Genomic DNA, 25,097 nt, shown 5'->3' with positions numbered 1-25,097 from the left:
CTCCTTCTCCCAGGCTGTAGCGCTGACAGAAAAAAAAAACTCTCAGGCTATGAGCTGAGCGCTGCGATTGGCCAGCGCTCTAGCCTGGGAGAAGGAGACGCCGGCAGGCTCCTCCCAGTTGAGCCGAAAATCTGAAGATACCGGAGCCTATACCGGGAGAACAGAGCGGTGCCCAGGGATAATAGTAAGTGCAGGGAGATCCCTGGGCGCCGCTCTCCATGTCAGCATACTTAGTTTAGATTTTTTATTGTAGTGAAAGGTCCTCTTTAAACTAGGGAAAGACGACTACGCTTTTTTTGGACTGGCAATTAGGCTGACGATTGTCAGGAAGAAAGCTTCTCTTCCCGACAATCGCCTGCTCATCAGTGAAAAAGACAGCTGCTATTACATGCATCGATCTCCTCCACAGTATGGGGAGGAGCGATCGCTAATGCCATTGCTCGTCCCCATACAGAGTCATTATATGCCACCAGCAGATTGGAAATAGACAGCACAATCTGCACCCAGCAAACAATGATGCAATTACCCAAAGAATGAGCTTGTTCATTGGGTAATCAGCAGCACCTTTACACAGGGAGATCATCGCTAACGAGCGTTTCTACTAATGCTTGTTAGCATTGATCTGGCCAACCCTCGTCCACTGTGATACAGGCCTAAACTGCATCTGGTCATGATAATTGCCCCGGTCTTCAACCAGTTGAACTTCTGCTCTTTCTATGTGGGCGGTCCTACTCAGTGATTGACAGCCTTCTCTGTATGAGTGTGCATAGAGAGGCAGCTGTCAATCAATGACTAGAACCGCCCACTGGACTCCTGAGAATAGAAAGAGCAGAGATGAATAATATAAGTTACATTGAAGCTGATCTACGTATCAATCTGCTCAGCTCCTCCTGCTCTATATGTTGTATGTAGATTGGACTGCATATACAAGGTGTCAGTTTAGCAGAAAAACTTAATTTAAACCATAGGCTATTTTCTGGTCCAGTCCAGACCTTATAACCAGTCATATGAACAGTTTACCTTGGTCAAGGAAGCTGATCTCCATAACACTGGCCCCTGGCAACAAGCGGACAGCAAATCCCACATAAATTAATAATTAAAGAGACAGACTGCCTCCTAGCAGTAATTTACAGCCATAGCAGATTATGCAAGTAGGAAATAGATTATATTTATCCAAGTATAAATGTAATATAAAAGCTCAATATCAAGATTTACATAAGAACGACTCCCTACATACACCGCACTTCATGCTCCTGTACACAATTGTCTGTAAGTCGCAGCCTGCAGTTGGGGGAAGGGCTATGCAGTAATTCAGTTCTGTGAATGAGGCCGTATAGAGTACAGGACAAAGGACTGTAACAAAAGCTTCAGCCACAATAATGTATACATTATTAAATGGGAGAGGTGTATGCTACATATATCATTTCCAGATTCTCCAAAGATCGCTTCTACAGGTCAAAAATAGTTATCTGCTTGGCCCATACCTTTGTTTCAATCGAAAAGCTGGGAACAATAATCTGAATCAATGGTAACAAAGCAATTGTTTCTCTTTACTGAAAATGTGTTGTATTGTTTATCCCTTTGGGGATATGGCGATTTTCTATTTTGTATACGGTAGTTTTTCTTGTTTTCTTTGCATTGCCATATTCTAAACCCTGTACTCTTTATATATTTTTATCTACGGAGCTGTGCGGGGGCTCATTTTTTGCAGGACACTATTGACACCATTTTGGAATGTGTGACTTTTTGATAACTATATTAAAAAAAATATATAATCTGTTATGGCGTTCACCGTATGGGATAAATATGTTAATAGTTTGGACATTTTGGAATGCGGCGGTGCATATGATCTTTATTTTTTATTGTTTCTTTTTATAATGGGGAAAGGAGGGCGGTTTGAAATTTTTATATATATACAGTACAGACAAAAAGTTTGGACACACCTTCTCATTCAAAGAGTTTTTTTTATTTTCATGACTATGAAAATTGTAGATTCACACTGAAGGCATCAAAACTATGAATTAACACATGTGGAATTATATACATAACAAAGTGTGAAACAACTGAAAATATGTCATATTCTAGGTTCTTCAAAGTGGCCACCTTTTGCTTTGATTACTGCTTTGCACACTCTTGGCATTCTCTTGGTGAGCTTCAAGAGGTAGCCACCTGAAATGGTTTTCACTTCACAGGTGTGCCCTGTCAGGTTTAATAAGTGGGATTTCTTGCCTTATAAATGGGGTTGGGACCATCAGTTGCGTTGTGGAGAAGTCAGGTGGATACACAGCTGATAGTCCTACTGAATAGACTGTTAGAATTTGTATTATGGCAAGAAAAAAGCAGCGAAGTAAAGAAAAAGAGTGGCCGTCATTACTTTAAGAAATGAAGGTCAGTCAGTCTGAAAAATTGGGAAAACTTTGAAAGTGTCCCCAAGTGCAGTCACAAAAACCATCAAGCGCTACAAAGAAACTGGCTCACATGCGGACCGCCCCAGGAAAGGAAGACCAAGAGTCACCTCTGCTGCGGAGGATAAGTTCACCCGAGTCACCAGCCTCAGAAATCGCAGGTTAACAGCAGCTCAGATTAGAGACCAGGTCAATGCCAGACAGAGTTCTAGCAGCAGACACATCTCTAGAACAACTGTTAAGAGGAGACTGTGTGAATCAGGCCTTCATGGTAGAATATCTGCTAGGAAACCGCTGCTAAGGACAGGCAACAAGCAGAAGAGACTTGTTTGGGCTAAAGAACACAAGGAATGGACATTAGACCAGTGGAAATCTGTGCTTTGGTCTGATAAATCCAAATTTGAGATCTTTGGTTCTCGTACAGGCTCGAGCTGCAGATTGCTTCCACGGGAAAGTACACAGTTCATGGATCCTTCTGTTCACTATATAGTCTCCGGCTGCCCGAAACAGCTGATAGCTGGGGGTTCCAGGTGTCGAACGTCCACCAATCTGATATCTATGACCTATTCTGAGGATAGGTCATCAATATCCAAGTCCTGGAAAACCCCTTTAACTTGCATTGGACATACTTTAATGTTAGAACCATTTTATGTCCTATAGTACCATGAAGCAACAATCTACCAATAATTTTCTCATAATAGACGATTTCTGTTAATAGATGAGCATTTTGATAATGAATACAAAACAAGCATCAGATTAAGGCTACATTCACACGTCAGTATTTTCCTATATCCCGATTTTCGGTCCGTTTTTTGCGGATCCGTTGTTCCTGAAAATGTTTCCGTATGTCATCCGTTTTTTGCGGATCCGCAAAAAACGGAAACATGTATAAATTTCAATAATCAAATAAAGTTGTTTGGATTTCTTTGAAAAAAAATTGAAAAAAATAAATAAAAAATTGTTATGTGTTTCCAGGAACGGATTCTGCATAAAACGGATGACATACGGAATGACATCCGAATGTCTTCCGTTTTTTTGCGGATCCATTGACTTTGTATTGAACCAGGATCCGAATTTTGCGGAAAAGAATAGGACATGTTTTATATTTAAACGGACATGTGGAATGGAACAACGGAAACGGACAGCACACATTGTGCTGTCCAATTTTTTCCAGGACCCATTGAAAATGAATGGGTCCAGATCTGGTCCTGATCTGTTCCGCAAAAAACGGAACAGATCAGGAAAGAAAAAACGGACGTGTGAATGGACCCTAAGACTAAAGCTGTCCATGCTGTCAAGGTAACTTGACCACCCTCCAGTATCTGCTAAAAGGGCAAACAAGGATCTGGGATGTTGGATTTTGTTGGAGTCGTCATTTCCTCCAATTCTAAGTCAAAGATTTCTGTTAGCTGCTTATCCTCCTTTCTGTATGGCCATTAAGCAAGCATGCTGACCACCAGAACAGTTGGATCACAGGTTGTTATGGCTGGCTCAACAATCTGTAGGGGGAAAAACTGGCTGGTAGAATGGGTCCCCTTTGGTTGGCTCAAGAGAATCTACAGAGGTTGGTTAGGGGTCAGACGGTGATGTACAAACAAGACCCAACTAGTGAGAAGTTTGTCCATCGATAGTACATCTACTCAACTGACTTGGATTGAATCATCCAGATTAGTAATGGGTTAAAACTTTAGTCTTTCATCCAAGTGTGTCTGGCGTATGGGTTGTCTATAAGGCCAGGGCTACAATAAGACTAGGATCTACTAAGAATACACTTTACACTATCAAGTTCACTTGTTAGGTATGCGTGCGTACCTCTTAATAATTCTGGATGCCTCTCCGATCCTAAACTGTGCCTGACTCGGAAATCTACACCAGAATGCAGCTATATACAGACGTGGACAAAATTGTTGGTACCCTTTGGTCAATGAAAGAAAAAGTCACAATGGTCACAGAAATAACTTTAATCTGACAAAAGTAATAATAAATTAAAATTCTATAAATGTTAACCAATGAAAGTCAGACATTGTTTTTCAACCATGCTTCAACAGAATTATGTAAAAAAATAAACTCATGAAACAGGCATGGACAAAAATGATGGTACCCCTAACTTAATATTTTGTTGCGCAACCTTTTGAGGCAATCACTGCAATCAAACGCTTCCTGTAACTGTCAATGAGACATCTGCACCTCTCAGCAGGTATTTTGGCCCACTCCTCATGAGCAAACTGCTCCAGTTGTGTCCGGTTTGAAGGGTGCCTTTTCCAGACTGCATGTTTCAGCTCCTTCCAAAGATGCTCAATAGGATTGAGGTCAGGGCTCATAGAAGGCCACTTTAGAATAGTCCAATTTTTTCCTCTTAGCCATTCTTGGGTGTTTTTAGCGGTGTGTTTTGGGTCATTGTCCTGTTGCAAGACCCATGACCTGCGACTGAGACCAAGCTTTCTGACACTGGCTAGTACATTTCTCTCTAGAATTCCTTGATAGTCTTGAGATTTCATTGTACCCTGCACAGATTCAAGACACCCTGTGCCAGACGCAGCAAAGCAGCCCCAGAACATAACAGAGCCTCCTCCATGTTTCACAGTAGGGACAGTGTTCTTTTCTTGATATGCTTCATTTTTTCGTCTGTGAACATACAGCTGATGTGCCTTGGCAAAAACTTCGATTTTTGTCTCATCTGTCCACAGGACATTCTCCCAGAAGCTTTGTGGCTTGTCAACATGTAGTTTGGCATATTCCAGTCTTGCTTTTTTATGATTCGTTTTCAACAATGGTGTCCTCCTTGGTCGTCTCCCATGTAGTCAACAACGACGGATGGTGCGATCTGACACTGATGTTCCTTGAGCATGAAGTTCACCTTGAATCTCTTTAGAAGTCTTTCTAGGCTCTTTTGTTACCATTCGGATTATCCGTCTCTTAGATTTGTCATCAATTTTCCTCCTGCGGCCACGTCCAGGGAGGTTGGCTACAGTCCCATGGATCTTAAACTTATGAATAATATGTGCAACTGTACTCACAGGAACATCTAGTTGCTTGGAGATGGTCTTATAGCCTTTACCTTTAACATGCTTGTCTATAATTTTCTTTCTGATCTCTTGAGACAGCTCTTTCCTTTGCTTCCTCTGGTCCATGTCGAGTGTGGTACACACCATATCACCAAACAACACAGTGATTACCTGGAGCCATATATATAGGCCCAATGGCTGATTACAAGGTTGTAGACACCTGTGATGCTAATTAGTGGACACACCTTGAATTAACATGTCCCTTTGGTCACATTATGTTCTGTGTTTTCTAGGGGTACCATCATTTTTGTCCATGCCTGTTTCATGAGTTTATTTTTTTACATAATTCTGTTGAAGCATGGTTGAAAAACAATGTCTGACTTTCATTGGTTAACATTTATAGAATTTTAATTTATTATTACTTTTGTCAGATTAAAGTTATTTCTGTGACCATTGTGACTTTTTCTTTCATTGACCAAAGGGTACCAACAATTTTGTCCACGTCTGTACATATATTTACACCAGCTTTGTAGTGTAAATTTTAGTAAACATGCTGGTCCACCAAGGTGTAGCGTAAAAAGGGTAAAAGTCACAGAAACATGACAAGCACTTTTTAGGAAAAAAAATGTAAAAAAAAGTTCATTCTGATAAGTTGGTGATTTCTTTCTTAAATTGCTATTTTGTTGTACTTTTAAAAGGTGAAAACTTTTTTCCCTCCACAGAGTAACATGAAAAGCTCTTGGAAAGCACTTAAAAATGCTCAGAAAATTTTACAATTTAAGAAAGTGAAGGCATGAAAGTGATTGGTAGGGGTCCAGCTGCTGGGACTCCAATCAATCTCTAGTTGGTGACTTTGCAGGGATCCACAGCATGGCCCCATTCACTTGAGCTGGGGGGCAAAAACTCTGTCGGCAAAAACTTTAATTTATCAACAATGCAAGATATAATGGCCAATGTCAAATAAGTCGGTGGAGAAAGAACACTCATTACTTACCAATGTGTCTTTTTTGGTGCCTACAAGGAAGACAGAGCAAGTATCAGGTTCATTCTCCTTAAGAGCATCTTGAAGCCAGTGCCTGGAACAACAGACTACAATGTCACAGCAGACAGGGCACCGATGTGGAAACAGGGGACATGTGGCTGCTGATACTTACTTTGTGTGCTCCATCGTCTGGATGTCACCAAGATCAAAAGCAGTAATAATCACTGCAAAGTAAAAAAAAGGAGATAAATGTCTAAATCAGCTGACTTTGGCACAACAGACAGAGCATCTACTGTGTATGGGAGGACTCCTGAATCTCCCGCATGGCAGATGTCGGGGTTATTAGGGAGATAAGTCACTGCCAGTGAAGTCTATCAGCAGCATTCTCCCTATTCAGTGCACATGCATGCCTGGCCATAAGCACTCAACAGCATCCCCAAAACAGTCTTGTTCTTGGGTCAACAACCATGAAGTGGCATCTAAAGAAAGGGAACGTCCAGCACTGAAGAAAGGAACGTCCAGCACCAAGTGTAATGGTGAAAGAAAAACTTTTTTTTGGATATACATAAAATTTACCCATTATGCTCAGCAATGGACATTCTCTTCCTTCAGATGTTGCAATATATACCGGGATCCAGCCCGGTGTCTCTGTGCACCGAGCACGACTATGGACATGTGCACTGAATATATGTATTTTAAGTGATATAATAGCTTGTAAATTATAATCACCCTGTGCTCCACGATAATAGGCAGATGCAATGCATTTGAATTTTTCTTGACCTGCAGTGTCCCATCTATGAGGAAGAGAAAAAACACACAGACTATTAGCATGACAGATTGTATAAAACCTAATATGAAAATATAATTATTAACATATACCATACAATACAAATATTGTTACATTTTAATACTTAAAGGGGTTTTATAGGATTCCAAAAAACAGCACTACGTCCGTGCATGGTTTGTGTCTGGTATAGCAGCTGAGCTCCAATGAAGTGAATGGGATTGAGGATTGAGCTGCAATACCACGCACAACCTAAGGACAAGTGTGGCACTGTTTTTAGAAGAAAGCAGCCATGTTTTTTTCTGGTACTGCCCTTACTGTCTACCACTTGTTTTAATCTTCGGAGCTTACTGCGTACATTTATACATTACACTAAACAATAAGAAAGTACAGTATGCAGTGAGCTCTTACGCTAACCCAAGTGATGGTTGCAAGCAGGCAGATGTTGGAAAACACAGTTATGAAATAGGAAGAAACCACGGCACTCGATTTCAGATATTCAGAGATAATTCATTTATTGTCCATCCCAAATAGGATCTTATGTCTTACGTTTAACATATACAAAAAAAACTTATAATGTACCTTAAATGGATGCTTCTGATGGATGCCTTACAGTGGAATCATATTCACTAGATGAAGTACCGCACTTCGTGTTGGCTGGTGCCCGCAAGGACTTTGTAGTCGTAACACAATAGTAGAGAATTGCGGCACACAGCTTCTTAGATTTGCAATTAATCAAGTTTTAATGGTATCATTTTACATCATCAACATGATCCAGTTACAATCCCATATTGCAATGGTAGTCACAATCGCTGAGTACAATGACCGTACGTTTCGGCCACAATGGCCTTCTTCAGCGGTCAAAATCTGGGAGCGATTGTGGTGGAGAACGCTGGAGATCCAGCGTTCTCCACCACAATCGCTCCCAAATTTTGACCGCTGAAAAAGGCCATTGTGGCCGAAATGTACGGTCATTGTACTCACCGATTGTGACTACCATTGCGAATATGGGATTGTAACTGGATCATGTTGATGATGTAAAATGATACCATTAAAACTTGATTAATTGCAAATCTAAGAAGCTGTGTGCCGCAATTCTCTACTATTACAGTGGAATCAGTCACCTTAGAGTTCCATTGTAAAACAAATGTATACGTTACCATTTTTGCTGGACTCTGCGGGATGGAAAAGCATAGTGAAGTACGCTTTTGCATCCTATTTTTCCCCTGCAACGTATATGTTAAACGTAAGACTAAAAGATGATGTGAACCCACCCATAGAGGTATATTGCGGTTTACTTACATCTGTAGATTAAAAGGCATGCCCAAGATTTCAAACCGTTCAATCTCGAAATCAACGCCGATGGTTGCTTTATAATCACGATCAAACACATTCTTGCAAAACCTGCAGCAGATAGGAATACTTTGGTTATTGCGTCCACCTTATCTGCAGCCCATTTGGAAGTAATGTCACTTTTTGTATTTTTTTAAACTTGGTGCGTTTTTTTTCATTGGAGTTGCCTGTATACGATGCAGCCCGGCCTTGGGATCTGCATGCAGATTGCAGCCAGTTACCAAGCTGCACTTGAATTTGGGATGTGAAATAATGGCAAGAACTGGTGCAGCCCAGCAATTAGCAGTAATCCGCATGCAGATCCCATGGCCGGGCTGCACCGTGTACTGGCGCCCCCAAGAGAACAGCTGCAGATTGTTTTATGAGCTTTCATCAATTAACATCCAGCATGTGTTGAAATTTTGGAGGTCATTTATCAAACTGGTGTAAAGTAGAACTGGCTGAGTTGCTCATAGCAGCCAATCAGATTCCACCTTTCATTTTGGATAGCTCCTTTGGAAAATGAAAGAAGGAATCTAGGAATCTGATTGGTTGCTATGGGCAACTAAGCCAGTTCTACTTTGCACCAGTTTAAATAAATGACCCCCTTTATTTCTGCTGGGATAAGCATCAAGTTATTAAAATATAACTCTGATGTAAAAATAGATTTTAAATATTGTGATGATTTAATAATCCATAAGATAAATACGGTAGACAACATTGTCAACTTGAAAACTAAAAATGGGGAAGATGACATTCAAGTTAATGGGCACCTTTGCAGTAAAATCCCTAAAACAAAGGGGGTGTTCACCATACATGGCCCTATACCATCTCTCTAGAGTGAAGACATGCTGATCTGGTGTGACAGAGCACAGCGCTTCCAAGGGCGCCGCGGATGCTTCATTTTACTATGTATAGGTCTGCGTGCCTGGAGGCCCATTGAGGGGGTTGTAACCACACTAAGTGGCAGCCTGGGGTGGCCAGCTATCGCTGCACTGCTTCTGTGACTCCCCTAGCAGTAAAAGGGGTTTTTCTGTGACCTACAAATTGATGACCTATCCTTAGGATGGATCATCAATATCCCATTGGAAGGCGCCTGACTCCTGGCACGAGCACTGCGGCCTCTTCACGGTATATGAAGTGCAGCGCCGTTCACTGTATAGCGTCTGTGCTTGGTACTGCAGCCCAATTCCAATCACTTAAATGGGACTGAGCTGCACAATGTGACCTTCTCAGTGACTTCTCTTCCGCTATAACTATTCTCTGGAATGCGCTACTCCAATCAGATTATGTCCCACATCCAGTTTTAGGCGTGCCCTATAAACCCATCTTTTCAGGCTGTGATATCACATTCTGTGATCTACCTCGTCTTCATTCACCTCCATTATTCCTCAGAACCTGATCCCTTCACCCATCAGTCAGACACGTACTTGATACCAGTGCACACGCAGATACCGGCCAGCGACTGGCTCACGCAGCTTCACATCTGCTCCCCTATTCACTATAAAGATGGCTGAACCACTGCACATAACCAGCACTTTTTACCTCATATCCCCCTGTCGATTGTAAGCTCTTGTGAGCAGGCCCCTCACTCCTGTAGTTTGGGTTGTCGATTAGTAATGTCTGATTTTGTCTGTTCATGTTCAGTCCTGGGAAATATGTTGCCGCTATATAAATAAAGTTTTCCTAATTTTATTTTTACCTCCTCCAGCATCAAATATGACTAAAGTGAACTTGCATTATGAGTTTGCAGACTGCATTTTCTGTCATATACATCCACATATTGCCTTGGTCCTTCTAGTAATGTAATAAATGGATTAATTAAATATATATTTTTAAAAAAACGTACCTATTGATCAAGCTGGTTTTCCCCACGTAAAGATCTCCCACCATTACAACTTTCGACATCTTTAACCTGTGCAACATAAATAAATGATAGAAAAATGATGCAGCCATCTCTTACAAAGCGTTTCGCTCCAATTTCAGTAACTACACTTCAGCCAAACGATTGAAATGCTGTAGCAACATATGAAAGGTTTTAATGGGTGAGGCCTGAGTGCTGAGACCCCCTACTGATTGCTGAGATGAGGAGCAAGGCCTCTTTCACGTGTCCTATCCCATTGACTTTGATGTGTGTATTCACATCAGCGGTTTTCAACCACGGAAGCATGCCCTATATATGTCTGTGATGCAAATTATAGTCTACGGGTCTGTGAAGACCACAATCGCAACACAGACGCCATCCGTATTTTATTATTATTTATTTCAAAGCACCATTAATTCCATGGCACTGTACATCAAGAAGGGGTTACACATAATATAAAAATACTAATACAATAAACATGAAACTATTAACAGCCTGGTACAGAGGGGGAAAGGACCCTGCCCATGAGAGCTTACAATCTACAAGTGAGAGTAAAAGCTGTCTATCTGGTTGTGTGGTGACAGCCTTTCCTGAAAAGGTGGGTTTTTGGGGTGCTTTTGAAGGTTTGAATGTTAGGGAGAATCGGATATGCTGGGTAGCGAGTTCCAGAGTAGGGGAAGGGCACGTGAGAAATTTTGTAGACGAAAGGAGAACAAAGAAGGAGGTCTTGTGAGGATCGGAGATTACGAGTGGGGATGTATCTGGAAAGTAGGTGAGAGATGTACGGAGGGAACAGGTTGTGGACGGCCTTACATGTACAGTAGTTATTAGTATTTTAAACTGAAATTACTGGGCAATGGGGAGCCATTGAAGGGATTGGCAGAGGAGTAACGGGGGGAGGGGTGGATTAGTCGGGCAGCAGAGTAGAGGATAGATTAAAGCGGTGCAAGAGCGCTAGATTGGAGGTCACAGTGGAGGATGTTACAGTAGTCTAGGCGGGAGATTACAAGGGGGTGCACTAGCATTTTACATGACTCAGGGGTGAAGAAGGTAATACGAGAGATGTTCTTGAGTTGAAAGAGGCAGGTGGAGGTGATGGTTTGGATGTGTGGCTTGAAGCGCTGGACAGAATCAAAGGTTATCCCCAGGCAGCAGGCCTGCGAGACTGGAGAAAGTGTTGTGCTATTAACTGTAATTGATACAGACCCTGTACCTGTATCCCTTCCACCTGATACTCCGCTATTGCTTGTATCTGACCACCCCCAATCTTGTACTTTCCTTTAATACCTTACTTTCATACTTGTTTTTCTTTGGTTTGTGCACAATTAATTTGGCCACGAGTAAATGTTGTAATGTTGTGCTTTTGTATAAGGGCCCATTTTTAACATTATATTTATTAAAAGTTGAGTATTATTAAGGCTACCCAATTCATTGATAATATAATTTCTGAGTGACATGGAGGAAAGATGATGAATTCCGTTTTCTCCATGTTGAGTTTTAAGAAGCGAGAGGAGAAGAATGAAGATATAGCCAACGGATATTCTGTGATTCTGGATAACAGGGAAGTGACATGTGGGCCAGAGAGGTAGATCTGAGTGTCATCAGCATAGAGGTGGTATTGGAAGCCATGAGACTCGATGAGCTGTCAAAGGCCGAATGCATGCATGGAGAAAAGTAGGGGATCCAAGACAGTGCCTTGAGGGACACCAACAGACAGGGTGCGTAATGAGGAGGTGGTGTATGAATGGGTAACGCTAAAGGTTCTGTTGGTGAGGTAAGAGGAGATCCAGGAGAGGGTCAGGTCTCTGATGCCGAGGGATGAGAGGGTGTGTAACAGGAGAGATGATTGACTGTGTCAAAGGCAGAGGAAAGGTCAAGAAGGAGGAGAACAGAGTAACTGGCCCGTGGTTTTCACAGTTTGTTGCTAGGGGATGCTCTGGAAAATAATTTTCAGCCTAGCAGCGTACGTGGAATACAGATGACACACAGAGGGCAAAAAGGGGACACATGAACCAAACACGGATTCTTCACAGACATCTCCATGGAAGAACCACTGACCATCTTGTCACGGATGTCATTAAGGACAAAGACGTGTGAAAAAAGCCTAAGAGGCGCTCAGCTGAATACTGTCTCTCCTCACCGCTGAAGACGGAACTGATGATTGCCTCAACAGAAAGTCTATGAAGCTGTCTCCTCATAAGGAGTCCCAGGACTCCACTATGACCTATCAGAAGTTGTGTTACAGTGTACTTACTCTTTGATTATTAAATGGCAACAAATCTACGGAATCAGCCTTGTTATTGTGGCCCACGTGGCTCATCGTGACAATGTGTGACAACTGCTTGATAATCTTTCCATACAGTAATTTCCTGTGGAGCTTGTGCTGGGCTAAAGATTATACAAAGAAGCCCGTCTGAACAAGCCGAGCTGCAGTGTAAGGAATCACGGAGGGACGGCGCAGAATGAGAGCAGCAGTCTGAGCCTCTGACATGATGAGAAAGAAAATGTTGGATAGCGAGTCAATTCACTGGAATAGCTGAGCCCTACAAAGCAGAGCTAAGAACTGATCAGACAGAGAATAAATAGCAAGTAAAGTGGTAATGTCTTTCCTCTGTGCTCTCAACTACAAAGTTATATCCACCTCAGATTAACACCGACTACATTATCAGCCGGTCTAACACTTTGTGTGTTCCTTCTTATTCAATATGCACAAAGTGTCTGCTAGCCGTTGATTATAGATGGCATTATGGCTTTATTTTTATTTGAATTATGGCTTGTGTTAATACCCAGGGCTTGACTGATGTTCCACAGGCCAGGATACATTATGCCAAGCCAGCCCCAGCAGCATCCAGCACATGCGCAGTAAAGACAGGTGTGCTAGCCTCAGTTTAATGGGGGAAGTGCACATGTTCTAGCTGACCTGTGGGATGTCAGGAGCAGGGCCGTCTTTAATATTGATTGGACCCTGGGCAAAAATTAACTTGGGCCCCCTGGATCCCGCCTTCCCACACCTTAGCAGGCAATCACGCCCTCCACCACAACACACACACAAAAAATCCACACATCTGGTAGAGTCCAGTGAATGACTGTAAATACTTCCAGTTCTGAAGACGCCAGCGGCTCAGGATCAGTGCTCTGAGCAGCTGGGCATATGCTGGAAGTGGGCACCGCTCTGCAGGAAGGAGACCAGGGCTCGGCTCACCCTAGTGTTACAGTGCACCCCAGCACCCCACAGTATGCAGTATAGCACCCTATAGTATACAGCACCACACAGTATGCAGTATAGCACCCCACAGTATATAGTAGAGCAGTATAGCAGCCCACAGTATACAGCACCCCACAGTATACAACACCTCACAATATACAACACCTCACTGTATACAGCACCCCAAACTATACACGATACAGCCCCCCACTATACAGTACAGCAGTATAGCACTCCACACTATACCGCACCCACAGTATACAGACCCCCACAGTATACAGTACAGCAGTATAGCACTCCACAATATACAGCCCCCCACACTATACAGGCCCCCCACACTATACAGGCCCCCCCCCACACTATACAGGCCCCCCCCACACTATACAGGCCCCCCACAGTATACAGCCCCCCACAGTATACAGGCCCTCACAGTATACAGGCCCCCACACAGTATACAGGCCCCAACACAGTATACAGGCCGCCACACAGTATACAGGCCGCCACACAGTATACAGCCCCCCCACACAGTATACAGCCCACCACACAGTATACAGCCCACCACACAGTATACAGCCCACCACACAGTATAAGTCCCCCCCACAGTATACAGGCCCCCACACAGTATACAGCCCACCACACAGTATACAGGCCCCCACACAGTATACAGGCCCCCACACAGTATACAGCCCCCCCACACAGTATACAGCCCATCACACAGTATACAGGCCCCCACACAGTATACAGTCCCCCAACACAGTATAAAGCCCCCCCACACAGTATACAGCCCCCCACAAACACAGTATACAGCCCACCACACAGTATACAGCCCACTGCACAGTATACAGGCCCCCACACAGTATACAGGCCCCCACACAATATGCAGCCCCCACACAGTATACAGCCCACCACACAGTATACAGCCCACCACACAGTATACAGCCCACCACACAGTATAAGGCCCCCACACAGTACACAGCCCACCACACAGTATACATCCCCCACAGTATACAGGCCCCCACACAGTATACAGCCCTCCACACAGTATACAGTCCCCCAACACAGTATACAGCCCCCCCCCCAGTATACAGCCCCCCACAAACACAGTATACAGCCCCCCACAAACACAGTATACAGCCCACCACACAGTATACAGCCCACTGCACAGTATAAGGACCCCCCGCAGTATACAGGCCCCCACACAGTATACAGCCCACCACACAGTATACAGGCCCCCACACAGTATACAGGCCCCCACACAGTATACAGGCCCCCACACAGTATGCAGCCCACCACACAGTATACAGCCCACCACACAGTATAAGGCCCCCACACAGTACACAGCCCATCACACAGTATACATCCCCCACAGTATACAGGCCCCCCACAGTATACAGCCCCACACAGTATACAGCCCACCACACAGTATACAGTCCCACACAATATACAGCCCCCCACAGTATACAGGCCCCCACACAATATACAGCACCCCACTATACAGTAGTTTACAGTATATTAACATAACAGCCCCTGTCACCTTTTTCTGATCTAATCTTCACACAAAAAATCTCCACAGTTAACTTCTGCAACACTCCTGCTAGGACCTGTGATAACCTCATAGCCATGTGACCAGTAATTGCTAGGTTACTGGTCACATGGTGATGATGTCATCTAAGGTCCTAGATCACAACGTTAAAGTACACAGACAGCTTGACACCCGGGGCAGTAGCTAGCAGGGCTCAAGAGGCAGCTGCCCCAGCTGCCCCTTTTGCCCCTTGGTAAAGACGGCCCTGGTCAGGAGGGGTGTGAGACTGCAAGACTCTTCTCTGACCAGCACCATCGAGATGTTTCAGGGGTAAGCAGCATATAGCAAGTACAGTAGTATAACTTCATTTTCTATGCGCAGCACTGGTGCCTTGCAGCGCTGGGGTCCTGGGTTCAAACCCGACCAAGGACAACATCTGCATGAAGTTTGTATGTTCTTCCCATGTCTACGTGGGTCTTTCCTCCCACACTCCAAAGACATACTGATAGGGAACTTAGACTGTGAGCCCCATTGGGGACAGTGTGATGCTAATGTCTGTAAAGCGCTGCGGAATATAGTGGCGCTATATAAGTGCATAAAATAAATAAATACATTTTTTACACAATTCCAAAGTTAAAGTGGGGGTATGCTGAGAAAGCTATTGTAGGGCAGTATAACGCTATAGTAGTGGTTTAGGGTGGGAAAACCAAGTGACAGGTTCCCTTTTAATACCGTGTTTGTGGCCAACTGCCAGTCAATGTCTTCATTATGGCATGGTACCATTCAACTTATGTGTCACACGATCACGATTGGGCTTGTATGTTATACAGCTGAACAGGAACAAACAGGACCACATGCGGTCGGGACCTCAGCGGAAGAGCCCGCAGCCAGTCAAGCGGTCTTGTGATCAAAGTCAAGATTGCAGAATCAGCGGCACAATGAAAGGGTAAAGCTGAGTTCACACTTCAGTTATTTGATCAATTATTTCCATCAGGTATTGTGAGCCAAAACCCATAGTGAAGACTACATAGAGATCGGGTATAATGGAAAGATATGCAGCTGTGTTTTTGACCCGCACCCAGTTTTGGCTTACAGTTACTGATGGAAATAACTAACCAAATAACTGAAGTGTGAACTCAGCCTTAGGGCTTGTTCACACAAACGTAAGGGCCCCGTGCTGCGGTCCGCAAATTGCATGGGCCCCGACCGTGGGCCAGCCGCATGCGGATCTCAGACCCATTCACTTGAATGGGGTCTTCAATCTGTCCGTTCTGCAAAAAGATAGAACAAGTTCTACCTTTTTGCGGAATGGAAGCACGGAACGGAAAACTACAGAAGCACTCCGTAGTGCTTCCGTGGGGTTCCGTTCTGTGCTTCCGTTCCATACCGCATCTCCGGATTTGCAGACCCATTCAAGTGATGCACGTGTCTGGTGAACCGCGTATTGCGGGACCGCCGTATGCAGTCCGCAGCACGGGCACGGAGCCCTTACGTTCGTGTGAACAAGCCCTTAAGGTGCATTTAGACGCACCAATTATCGGGCAGATTATCGTTAACCACTGTTCATGCAAACAGTCATTCCCAACAATCTGCCTGTCTGAATGTGCCACTGATCTTGTCGCTCGTGCAGGGACCACCGATCACAGTTTCTGGACAGCAGATCGTGTCGTCTAAACAGTGATCAGCTGCCCAGAAACCATTATTCTGTATGGGGACGAGGGATACCTATAGTCCTCATACTGTGAAGGAGATCGCTGCATGTAAATGTCTCCTTCACTGAACGAGCAGCCGACTGTCGGGAAGGAACGCTTCCTTACAGATATTAACACAGGTATACATACACCTTATACACAAGGGGGAGGGATTGTGGAAGCTACAGGTGGAAGCCACTCGCAGTGTTTTTGTTACTATAGCACAGTCGGGAGTATTCACTTCGGCTCAAAGTCCATATTTGCCCAGAAAGATATGTGAGGTAGGTATTCACAATGGCTGGCTCATGCCAGGGGATCGATTCCTTCTCTAATGCATGTGACCTGGTGGAACAGTCTCCTTCATGTCTGAATCTTTTCCTCTTCCCCGGACAGGGATGAAAAGTAAAGAAGAAAGCACCTCCTTATTCTGCAGTGCAGCGATACAGGTCACAATCCCATACTCCACTCTTCCAGGTTATTTCCTGTACAGCGCCACAGAATATGCTGGTGATATAGTGTTAAAAGAAAATAGGTAACAAGCTGGACAGCTGATGCCCAACATGATCATTTGGTGTTCATTGGATTTTCAGATTCTGTAATAAAATCCTGACCCTAATAGAACTCTTTGGGGGAGATTTATCAAACTGGTGTAAAGTAGAACTGGCTTAGTTACCCATAGTAACCAATCAGATTCCACCTTTCATTTTTCACAGCTCCTTTGGAAAGTGAATGGTGGAATCTGATTGGTTGCTTAAGGCAACTAAGCCAGTTCTACTTTACACCAGTTTGATAAATCTACCCCTTTATATCTAATTCATTTTGGTATCAATGTAAAATAAAATGGCACAAAAATAGACAGATACTTGGTAGAGTGCACCCAGTTTAGGCCCTTTTCAAGTACAGAATTAAAGGCTACTAGTACTGATGACTAGGGATGAGCGAATCAACTTTGGATGGTACATCTGAAGTCGATTCGCTAAAAACGTTGTTCTAAAACAGTACAGAGATCCCACTCCGTACAGATGAGCTGAAGGTGTTACTTCACTAAGTCGCGCAAGACTTCGTGTAATAACTTCGAGAATGAAGTATTGCTGTAAAAAACCTTGGTACTGAACTCGGGTTCGGCTCCAACGTACCACTCGGAACCGAACCCAAGTTCGGTATCAAGGTTTCTTACAGTAATACTTCATTCTTGAAGTTATTACACAAAGTCTTGCGCGACTTCGTGAAGTAATAACTTCGGCTCATCTGAGCCAATACATTCTAATACTGTATGGAGCCGGATCTCTGTACAGTATTTGAACAAAGTTTTTAGCGAATGTACCATCCGAAGTCGATTCGCTCATCCCTACTGATGTAGATATCAGATTGGCGGGGCTGTATGAAGGGGCCACGGCGCTCACGGAAGCGCTGCGTCCTCCCCAGGGTTTACCTGCACACGGTCTTCTCCCATTCACGTGGATGTGAGGAACAGCTATGATGACACTGCACCGCTGCTACAAGGTAGGCGGTGTGCAGGTAAAACCAGTGCCTCCACCCCTTCAAACAGCTGATCGCGGGGGTCTCGGGAGTCAGACCCTCACTGATCTGATACTGACAACCTGTCCTGAGGATAGGTCATCAGTATCTGTAGTAAACACTCACCCAAAGTTCCCGGCATGGCGTTGCTGGCAGACACTCTTCACTTGGGCATCAAAATGTGTTTTATACTGGAGGCAAGATTCTGCTGTGTAATACTGTGAAAGGAAGATAAGAATAAATGAAAAATTTGGGAGAATTATCATTTTTTCTGCAGAAGTATTGAGCTGGAGGCCCCACCCCTTCTAGTAAGCCACACCTTTAAAAAAGAGCCGCAAATAATCACAAGAGCCGCAAACTTGTGCGCAAAATACTGACTGTGCAGCAGTTTATGCACCAGTAAAATGGCGTACATTGTTCCATTATAATCTCATCCTTCAAAATGCCTCCCTGCCGACCTGCAGAGCATAAGTCATGTCGCCTGGAGGGGGAGGGGCTGGCAGAGGAAGCCAGAGGATGCACACAATAGCTAGGGCCCGCCCTCAGTGCACTTAACTGCTCATTTGAATATGGGTTAAAGGGCTTTTCCGAGACTTTTAAACTAATGACCTATCCACTGGATAGGTCATCAGTATCTGATCGGTAGGGGTCCGACACCTGGGACCTCTGCCAATCAGCTGTTTGATAACTCGCAGTAGCGCTGCGGCCTTCTCGCAGCTTTGCCTAGGCCGTGTGACAACATGTTCATCGGTCACGTGGCCTAGGAGCAGCTCAGCCCCATAGAAGTGAAATAACAAGCACAGCCGCTATACAATGTACAGCGCTCATATCAACCAATCAAATTCCACCTTATATTTTCAGAGCTCCTTTGGAAATTGAAAGGTGGAATCTAATTGGTTGCTATGGGCAACTAGGCCAGTTTTCCCTCGCACTAGTCTTGATGAATCTCCCCCACTGTGCCTGGTTTAGGCTGGGTTCACATCACATTTTTGCCCTACATTTAACATTTACATTTGGAAAAAAAAGGATGCAAAAGAGCAGTAAACTATACTTTTCCATGCCGCAGAGTCCAGTAAAAAAGTATATATTTTTTTTATAATGGAACTCTATGGTGATGGATGCCATCTTTTTTAAGGCCGTGTTCACGTGACGTTTTTGTGCTAAGTGTAATGTAAACACATGACATATATGTTAGGCTGAGGTCACATCAGCGTTCAGCCTATAACGGAGCAGGAGAACGGAAATGACTGAGCTGAACGGAACCTAAAGACCCCATAGACCATAATGGAGTCCGTTAGGTTTCCTTTCAGGGGATTGATTTTGTAGCGGAGAAAAAAGTCCTGCATGCACTACTATTGTCTCCACTTCCAAAATCTTCCTCTGAGCAGAAACCTAACGGACCCCATTACAGTCTATGGGGTGCTTAGGTTCCGTTTGGCTCAATAACACCTGCGTTTAGGTGTAGATCCGTCTGGTATCTGCGCAGACGGATCCCCACCTATAATGCAAAAGCTTGTAATCGTTCAGAACGGATCCGTTTGCATTACCATGATAATGCAAACTGATCCGTTTTGACTTACATTGAAAGTCAATAAGAGGCGGGTCCGTTTTCAGTTGCACTATATTGTGTCAGTAAAAACTGATCCGTCCCCATTGACTTACATTGTAAGTCAGGACGGATCCGTTTGGCTCAGTTTCGTCAGGCAGCGTTTTGGTGTCCGCCTCCAGAGCGGAATGGAGACAGAACGGAGGCAAACTGATGTATTCTGAGCGGATCCTTATCCATTCAGAATGCATTGGGGCTGAACTGATCCGTTTTGGGCCGCTTGTGAGAGCCTTGAAACGGATCTTACAGGCGGACCCAGAAACGGCACTGTGAATTGCGCTGAATCTGTCCTTTCCGTCCTCCTGCTCCGTCATAGGCTGAACACTGATGTGAAAGCAGCCCATATGTCATGTGTATACACGTAATGTGAACATGGCCTGATCAATGAATCTCCTGGTGACGGCTGAGTCCATATTTTGGGCAGCAAATGACGGCTCCACAAATACAGCTGCATTTTTCTCTCTTCCATCGACAGAAAGGACTAGTCTCATCCGCAGTAAAGACAGAATGGGACGGGTTGTAGGATTTGCAGAACACCCACAAGGATCCAATAAAATACAGATGTGAGCATGACCCCACAGAAATGAAGGGCATCAAACCCTCCACAAAAACTGCAAGTGTGATTCCAGCCTACAGCAGCCTGTATTCTGCACTCACAGCATACAGCCCTGTATTATAGAAACGATATCAATCCTACAATAAACTGCAGACAGAACCATACATCCAGACAATACAAGATGTGGCAAGTGAACAAGGTCAGACAGAGTGAAGTATCAGAGGAAATACAAGTCGTGGCGATGAACCCACAAGAAGCACTTGCCTTAGGCATCTGGCAGATGAGCCTGTCTCTGGGGGCCGGAGATAACTGCTGGTTCTGCATGCTGTACAGCCTTCTCACCCGGGGATAGTGCGGTAAGTGCGGTTTTACTAGACAAGAAGCGGTACCGGATTCGCCAGGGCAGTGTCCAAGGGCCGCTGTTCCGTTACCAAGACAACGGCTGGCAAGCTATGGGCGTGGCTTCAGGGTAACAGAACGCGTGGAGGAGGGGCTCTATAGTACGCTATAGTAGTGGGGCAGCTATTCTGGGTCCCAGGGGCGGGAGAGGTCTCTTTCGGGTCTTGTACACATTGTGACGGCTCCCCGGGCTCCCCAGTCCCTGCTACGCGCTGTCCGTCCTCTCATTAGGACTTGCCAAAAGTTGCGTAAGTACCAGAAGCGGAATGCTCTACGTGGACGTAACGCTGGTATTCCAGAACACGCACGCCGCGTAGACCTGCTGGTTGCTAGGTAACGGTGGTACGCTGTGTACTAGGCTGCGGACAGCAAGCAGGTGCTGAGGGACTGCGGAAGGTGAGCCCTTGGACACGACTTATGGCTGTAACACTGTATCTTTTTCCTCCCAGTATACAATCATTGCCCAGGTGTCACCTGCTGTTTCTGTCCTAGGGACTGTACAATGGCAGAAGCCAGGATATCCGCTTACTTACCGCCTGACATCGACCCCACTAAAGCACCTGTCGCCTTTGGAGAAAGGGCTTTACCCAAACTCAATGAGGAGCTGCGGGCGGCTGCACTGCTGACCAGGCAGAGGGCACTGGTGGCCCTGTGTGACCTGCTGCATGACCCAGAGAATGTCTACCAGGCCGTGCATCTGGGTAAGTCACCTCAACATGTCTGGTTAAGATTGTTGCACACGCCTGATGGTTTGGCCGCCTTCACACATAAGATAACCATTGACTTGGACCATTTTAGTCGACCATCGTTTAAGAATTATCCCCAACAGCCAATGATGTGGACAATGGGCGACCAAATATGTGATCTGGATTTTTTTGGGCCCTTGTCATCCACAATTCCCAGTGGCAGGATTGGCGAGTTCAACCAATCATTTGCCACGGTGCACAATCCCACTGTGTGTGTTTTTTAGTCTTCCTGATCAGCTAGTTTAGTCTGACATGTTGATGGCTGGATTATTCATACAGTGATCCGACAGACAATACTGATTAACTCTACGGGGAGACCTCACAGACTCCTGGAACAGTGGCACATCTGCCAGGTGTTGCACAGAGGGCTGTTTTCCCCTGGAAAGCAGCCCTTTTTAGTACTTTAAAGGGCATCTGTCAGCAGATTTGCACCTATAACACTGGCTGACCTGTTGCATGTGCACTTGGCAGCTGAAGACATCTGTGTTGGTTCCAGGTTCATATGTGCCCACATTAATGAGAAAAATGATTTTTTTATATATGCAAATGAGCGTCTAGGAGCAAAGAGGGCATTGTCATTACAGTAAGAGACTCTGCTCTCTCTGCAACTGCCACACCCCCTAGACTTTGATTGACAGGACCTGGCAGTGTAAATGTGATCACGCCTGCCTAGCCCTGTTAATCAAAATGCAGAGGGCGTGGCAGTTGCAGAGAGAGCTGAGCCTCTAGGTGTGATGGCAATGCCCCCATTGCTCCTAGAGGCTCAATTGCATATATTAAACCATCATTTGTCTCAGTAACGCAGGCACATATGAACATAGGACCAACACAGATGTCTTCAGCGGCCATGTGACGTCATTAGGCTCAGCCCTGGCACATAATTATGGTTTATAGCTAGCTATATAGATGGAAACAGAAACAGTTTAAAATGAAGGAAATGATGCCCTCTGCTTATAGGTTCTAAAACTAAGGTCGTATTCGCACATCAGTGAATTATCATTGACTTTAATGTGTGCATTCACATCAGTGGCTTTCCATAGATTGTCGGTCTGTGGTGACCCCACAGAAGCATGCCCTATTTTCGTCCGTGATTACAGATCCCTCACGCACATTATAGTCTGTGGGTCCATGAAAACTACGAACACAACATGGATGCCAACCTTGTTTGGTCCGTGGTTTTTCATTGACCCCTGGTAGGAGATGATCTGGAAATAAATTTTCACCCTAGCAGTGCCCGTGCAAGACGTAGACTACATGGCGGGCAAAAAACGGACACACAGACCAAACATGGATTCTTCACGGATGAAACACGGACACACTTGCTACGGATATCATTACGGACACAGACCTGTAAAAGAGACCTAATCCACACTAATGCCTAGGAAACATGGCGCCAAATACCCATTCTAGGTTGATGAGCAGGGGAGATGAGGGCTTGTATAGATTATTGTAATGATCATTTACAGGTCACAGGAAATACTGCCAATGTATACATGGGTACACTTTCTGTGCTAGTGCCAGGTTACTGTATGGCACTGTGCAGGAACTCATCTAAAAGATTAAACAATAAATACCCGGAAATCAACAATTTAGAGATTGTTCTCGGCCACCAATGTTCCTCTCCCTGACATGCAGGACTTACAAGGTTTTTTCAGGTGTTAAAGAGGTTTTTGAACACTTTATCCTCTGGATAGGTCATTTGTATATAATCGGTGGGGGTCCGACATCCAGAACCTCCACCGATCAGCTGTTTTGAGAAGGCACCAGCACTGGCAGTAGAGCAGCGGCCTTCTTGCAGCTTCCTCTAGGCCGTTTGATGCCACTTCCATTGGTTACGTGTCCTAGGCGCAGCTCAGCCTTATAGAAGTGAATGGGGCTGAGCTGTGATATCAAGCACAGCTGCTATACAGTATACGGTGCTGTGCTTGAGAAAAGGGCACATGTGAGCGCAAGTGACTTCTCAAACTGTTGATCAGCGGAGATCCTGGGACAGATCATAAGTTAGTCTGTAGGGTGTGTAGGCAAATTTTACAGCAGAGTTTGCTTGACACCGTCCAACACTGCGCATGCGCTGGGAGCCTCACCAACGGTTAGGGTAGGGAAAAATTACGGGCAAATGCGCAGGCACGGTGATCGGATGGATGTTCTCAGCTGGACACCGTCCGACACTGCGCATACGCTGGGAGCCTCACCAGCTGTTAGGTAAGAGAAATATTACGGGCCAGTGCTTTTTCCTTACCCTGCGCACTGGCCCGTAATTTTTCCCTACCCTAACCGCTGGTGAGGCTTCTGGCGCATGCACAGTGTCGGCCGGTGTCCAGCTAACTGTGCTGGGAAATTTCCCTACCCCATCGTTGTGCGCCTTAATATTTAACCCAGAAATCCTCTTTATGACCCATACACACATACATTTGTAGTTTGTCTGACAGCTATTGAACGAGCAGTTCGCCTTTAAAGTATTAGTGATGCCTTTGAATGTGTATCCTTTTATTAAAAGGCAGATCTTCCCCAGACAGAGGATAGCTGGCATTGTCACCACTGGGCCGCAGTGTCCCTGATAACTTGCAACCCGATTTCCTAATGAAAGGGAAACTTTGCAACATGGGATATCAGATGTATTAATATTGGATATGAAATCCTGTAGGCATTTACAGCTGTATCTCAATAAATTAGAATATTTTTGAAAAGTTAATTTATTTCAGTAATTCAATTCAAAAAGTGAAACTCATATATTCTATAGATTCATTATGCACAGAGTGATCTATTTCAAGCTTTTTTTTTTCTTTTGTGTTCAAATACTTTTATTGAAAAGGACAGAGAAAATGACAAACTTTGAAGTGTATCAGGTTACTGCCATGGTACTGGGTTGTATATGTACTAATTTTCCAGTATAAAAAAAAATTATGCACATCATACATGAAGGATAATCACAATTATCATACAGTAGAGGATTGTGAAACGTAAGACCGTACACTTCGTTGTGAAGGAGGGAGGAGAGTGGAAGGGAAAGGAGGAGGGGGTAGCTACTTCCTGGTATACTATGTCTTCCAAAAAGGAAAAGAAAATAAAAGGAATAAAAAGAAAAACAAAGAAATGGTAAGGTTAATGGACTCACGTCCGAGCATTAGCCAGGGCCAACCAAATGCTAAAGGCTTGCGAACCTTTAAATAGAATCCAAGGGGTCCATGTCTTAAGGTACTTTTCAGTTACTCCCTCATCCTCCGCTGTGAGTTCCTCCATTCTATGGATCAGCTCAAATGTGTCTAACCACTCTCTAAGGGGTGGTGTGTCGGGGGACTTCCATTATCTAGCTACAACCAGGCGAGCGACCTGCAAAAAGAATCTCAAGAGGCCCTTTTTCAGAGTAGAGATGGATCCCGGGAGAATAGATAGCACAGACTCCTCGAGGGTCCACTGCTGGGCACTGCCACTCATCTGGTTGTACAAATAATTCAAGGCCCTCTAGAAGGGAGCCACAGGAG

General features: G+C 44.6%; 2 protein-coding genes across 2 annotated transcripts in view; one reads left to right on the top strand and one right to left on the bottom strand.

Annotated features, from left to right (window-relative positions):
• The window catches only part of RAB36 (RAB36, member RAS oncogene family), a 29,113-nt gene extending 8,251 nt beyond the window's left edge, over positions 1 to 20,862 (bottom strand). Inside the window, exons 1-7 of the mRNA XM_044275497.1 lie at positions 20,735 to 20,862; positions 18,435 to 18,526; positions 10,358 to 10,423; positions 8,479 to 8,580; positions 7,122 to 7,186; positions 6,565 to 6,616; positions 6,405 to 6,486 (exon numbers count right to left, since the gene is read on the bottom strand). Coding sequence (XP_044131432.1) covers positions 6,405 to 6,486; positions 6,565 to 6,616; positions 7,122 to 7,186; positions 8,479 to 8,580; positions 10,358 to 10,423; positions 18,435 to 18,526; positions 20,735 to 20,794 — 519 coding nt within the window. The 5' untranslated portion in view covers positions 20,795 to 20,862. The remainder of the gene's footprint in view (positions 1 to 6,404; positions 6,487 to 6,564; positions 6,617 to 7,121; positions 7,187 to 8,478; positions 8,581 to 10,357; positions 10,424 to 18,434; positions 18,527 to 20,734) is intronic.
• Positions 20,863 to 21,139: 277 nt separating this feature from the next.
• Positions 21,140 to 25,097, top strand: part of RSPH14 (radial spoke head 14 homolog) — a 213,975-nt gene continuing 210,017 nt past the window's right edge. Inside the window, exons 1-2 of the mRNA XM_044275496.1 lie at positions 21,140 to 21,265; positions 21,362 to 21,570. Coding sequence (XP_044131431.1) covers positions 21,372 to 21,570 — 199 coding nt within the window. The 5' untranslated portion in view covers positions 21,140 to 21,265; positions 21,362 to 21,371. The remainder of the gene's footprint in view (positions 21,266 to 21,361; positions 21,571 to 25,097) is intronic.

This window comes from Bufo gargarizans, chromosome 1 (genome assembly GCF_014858855.1).
Source record: "Bufo gargarizans isolate SCDJY-AF-19 chromosome 1, ASM1485885v1, whole genome shotgun sequence".
NCBI lineage: Eukaryota > Metazoa > Chordata > Amphibia > Anura > Bufonidae > Bufo > Bufo gargarizans.
Note: the sequence above shows the minus strand (reverse complement) of the source record. Positions and strands in the feature narration are given on the sequence as shown.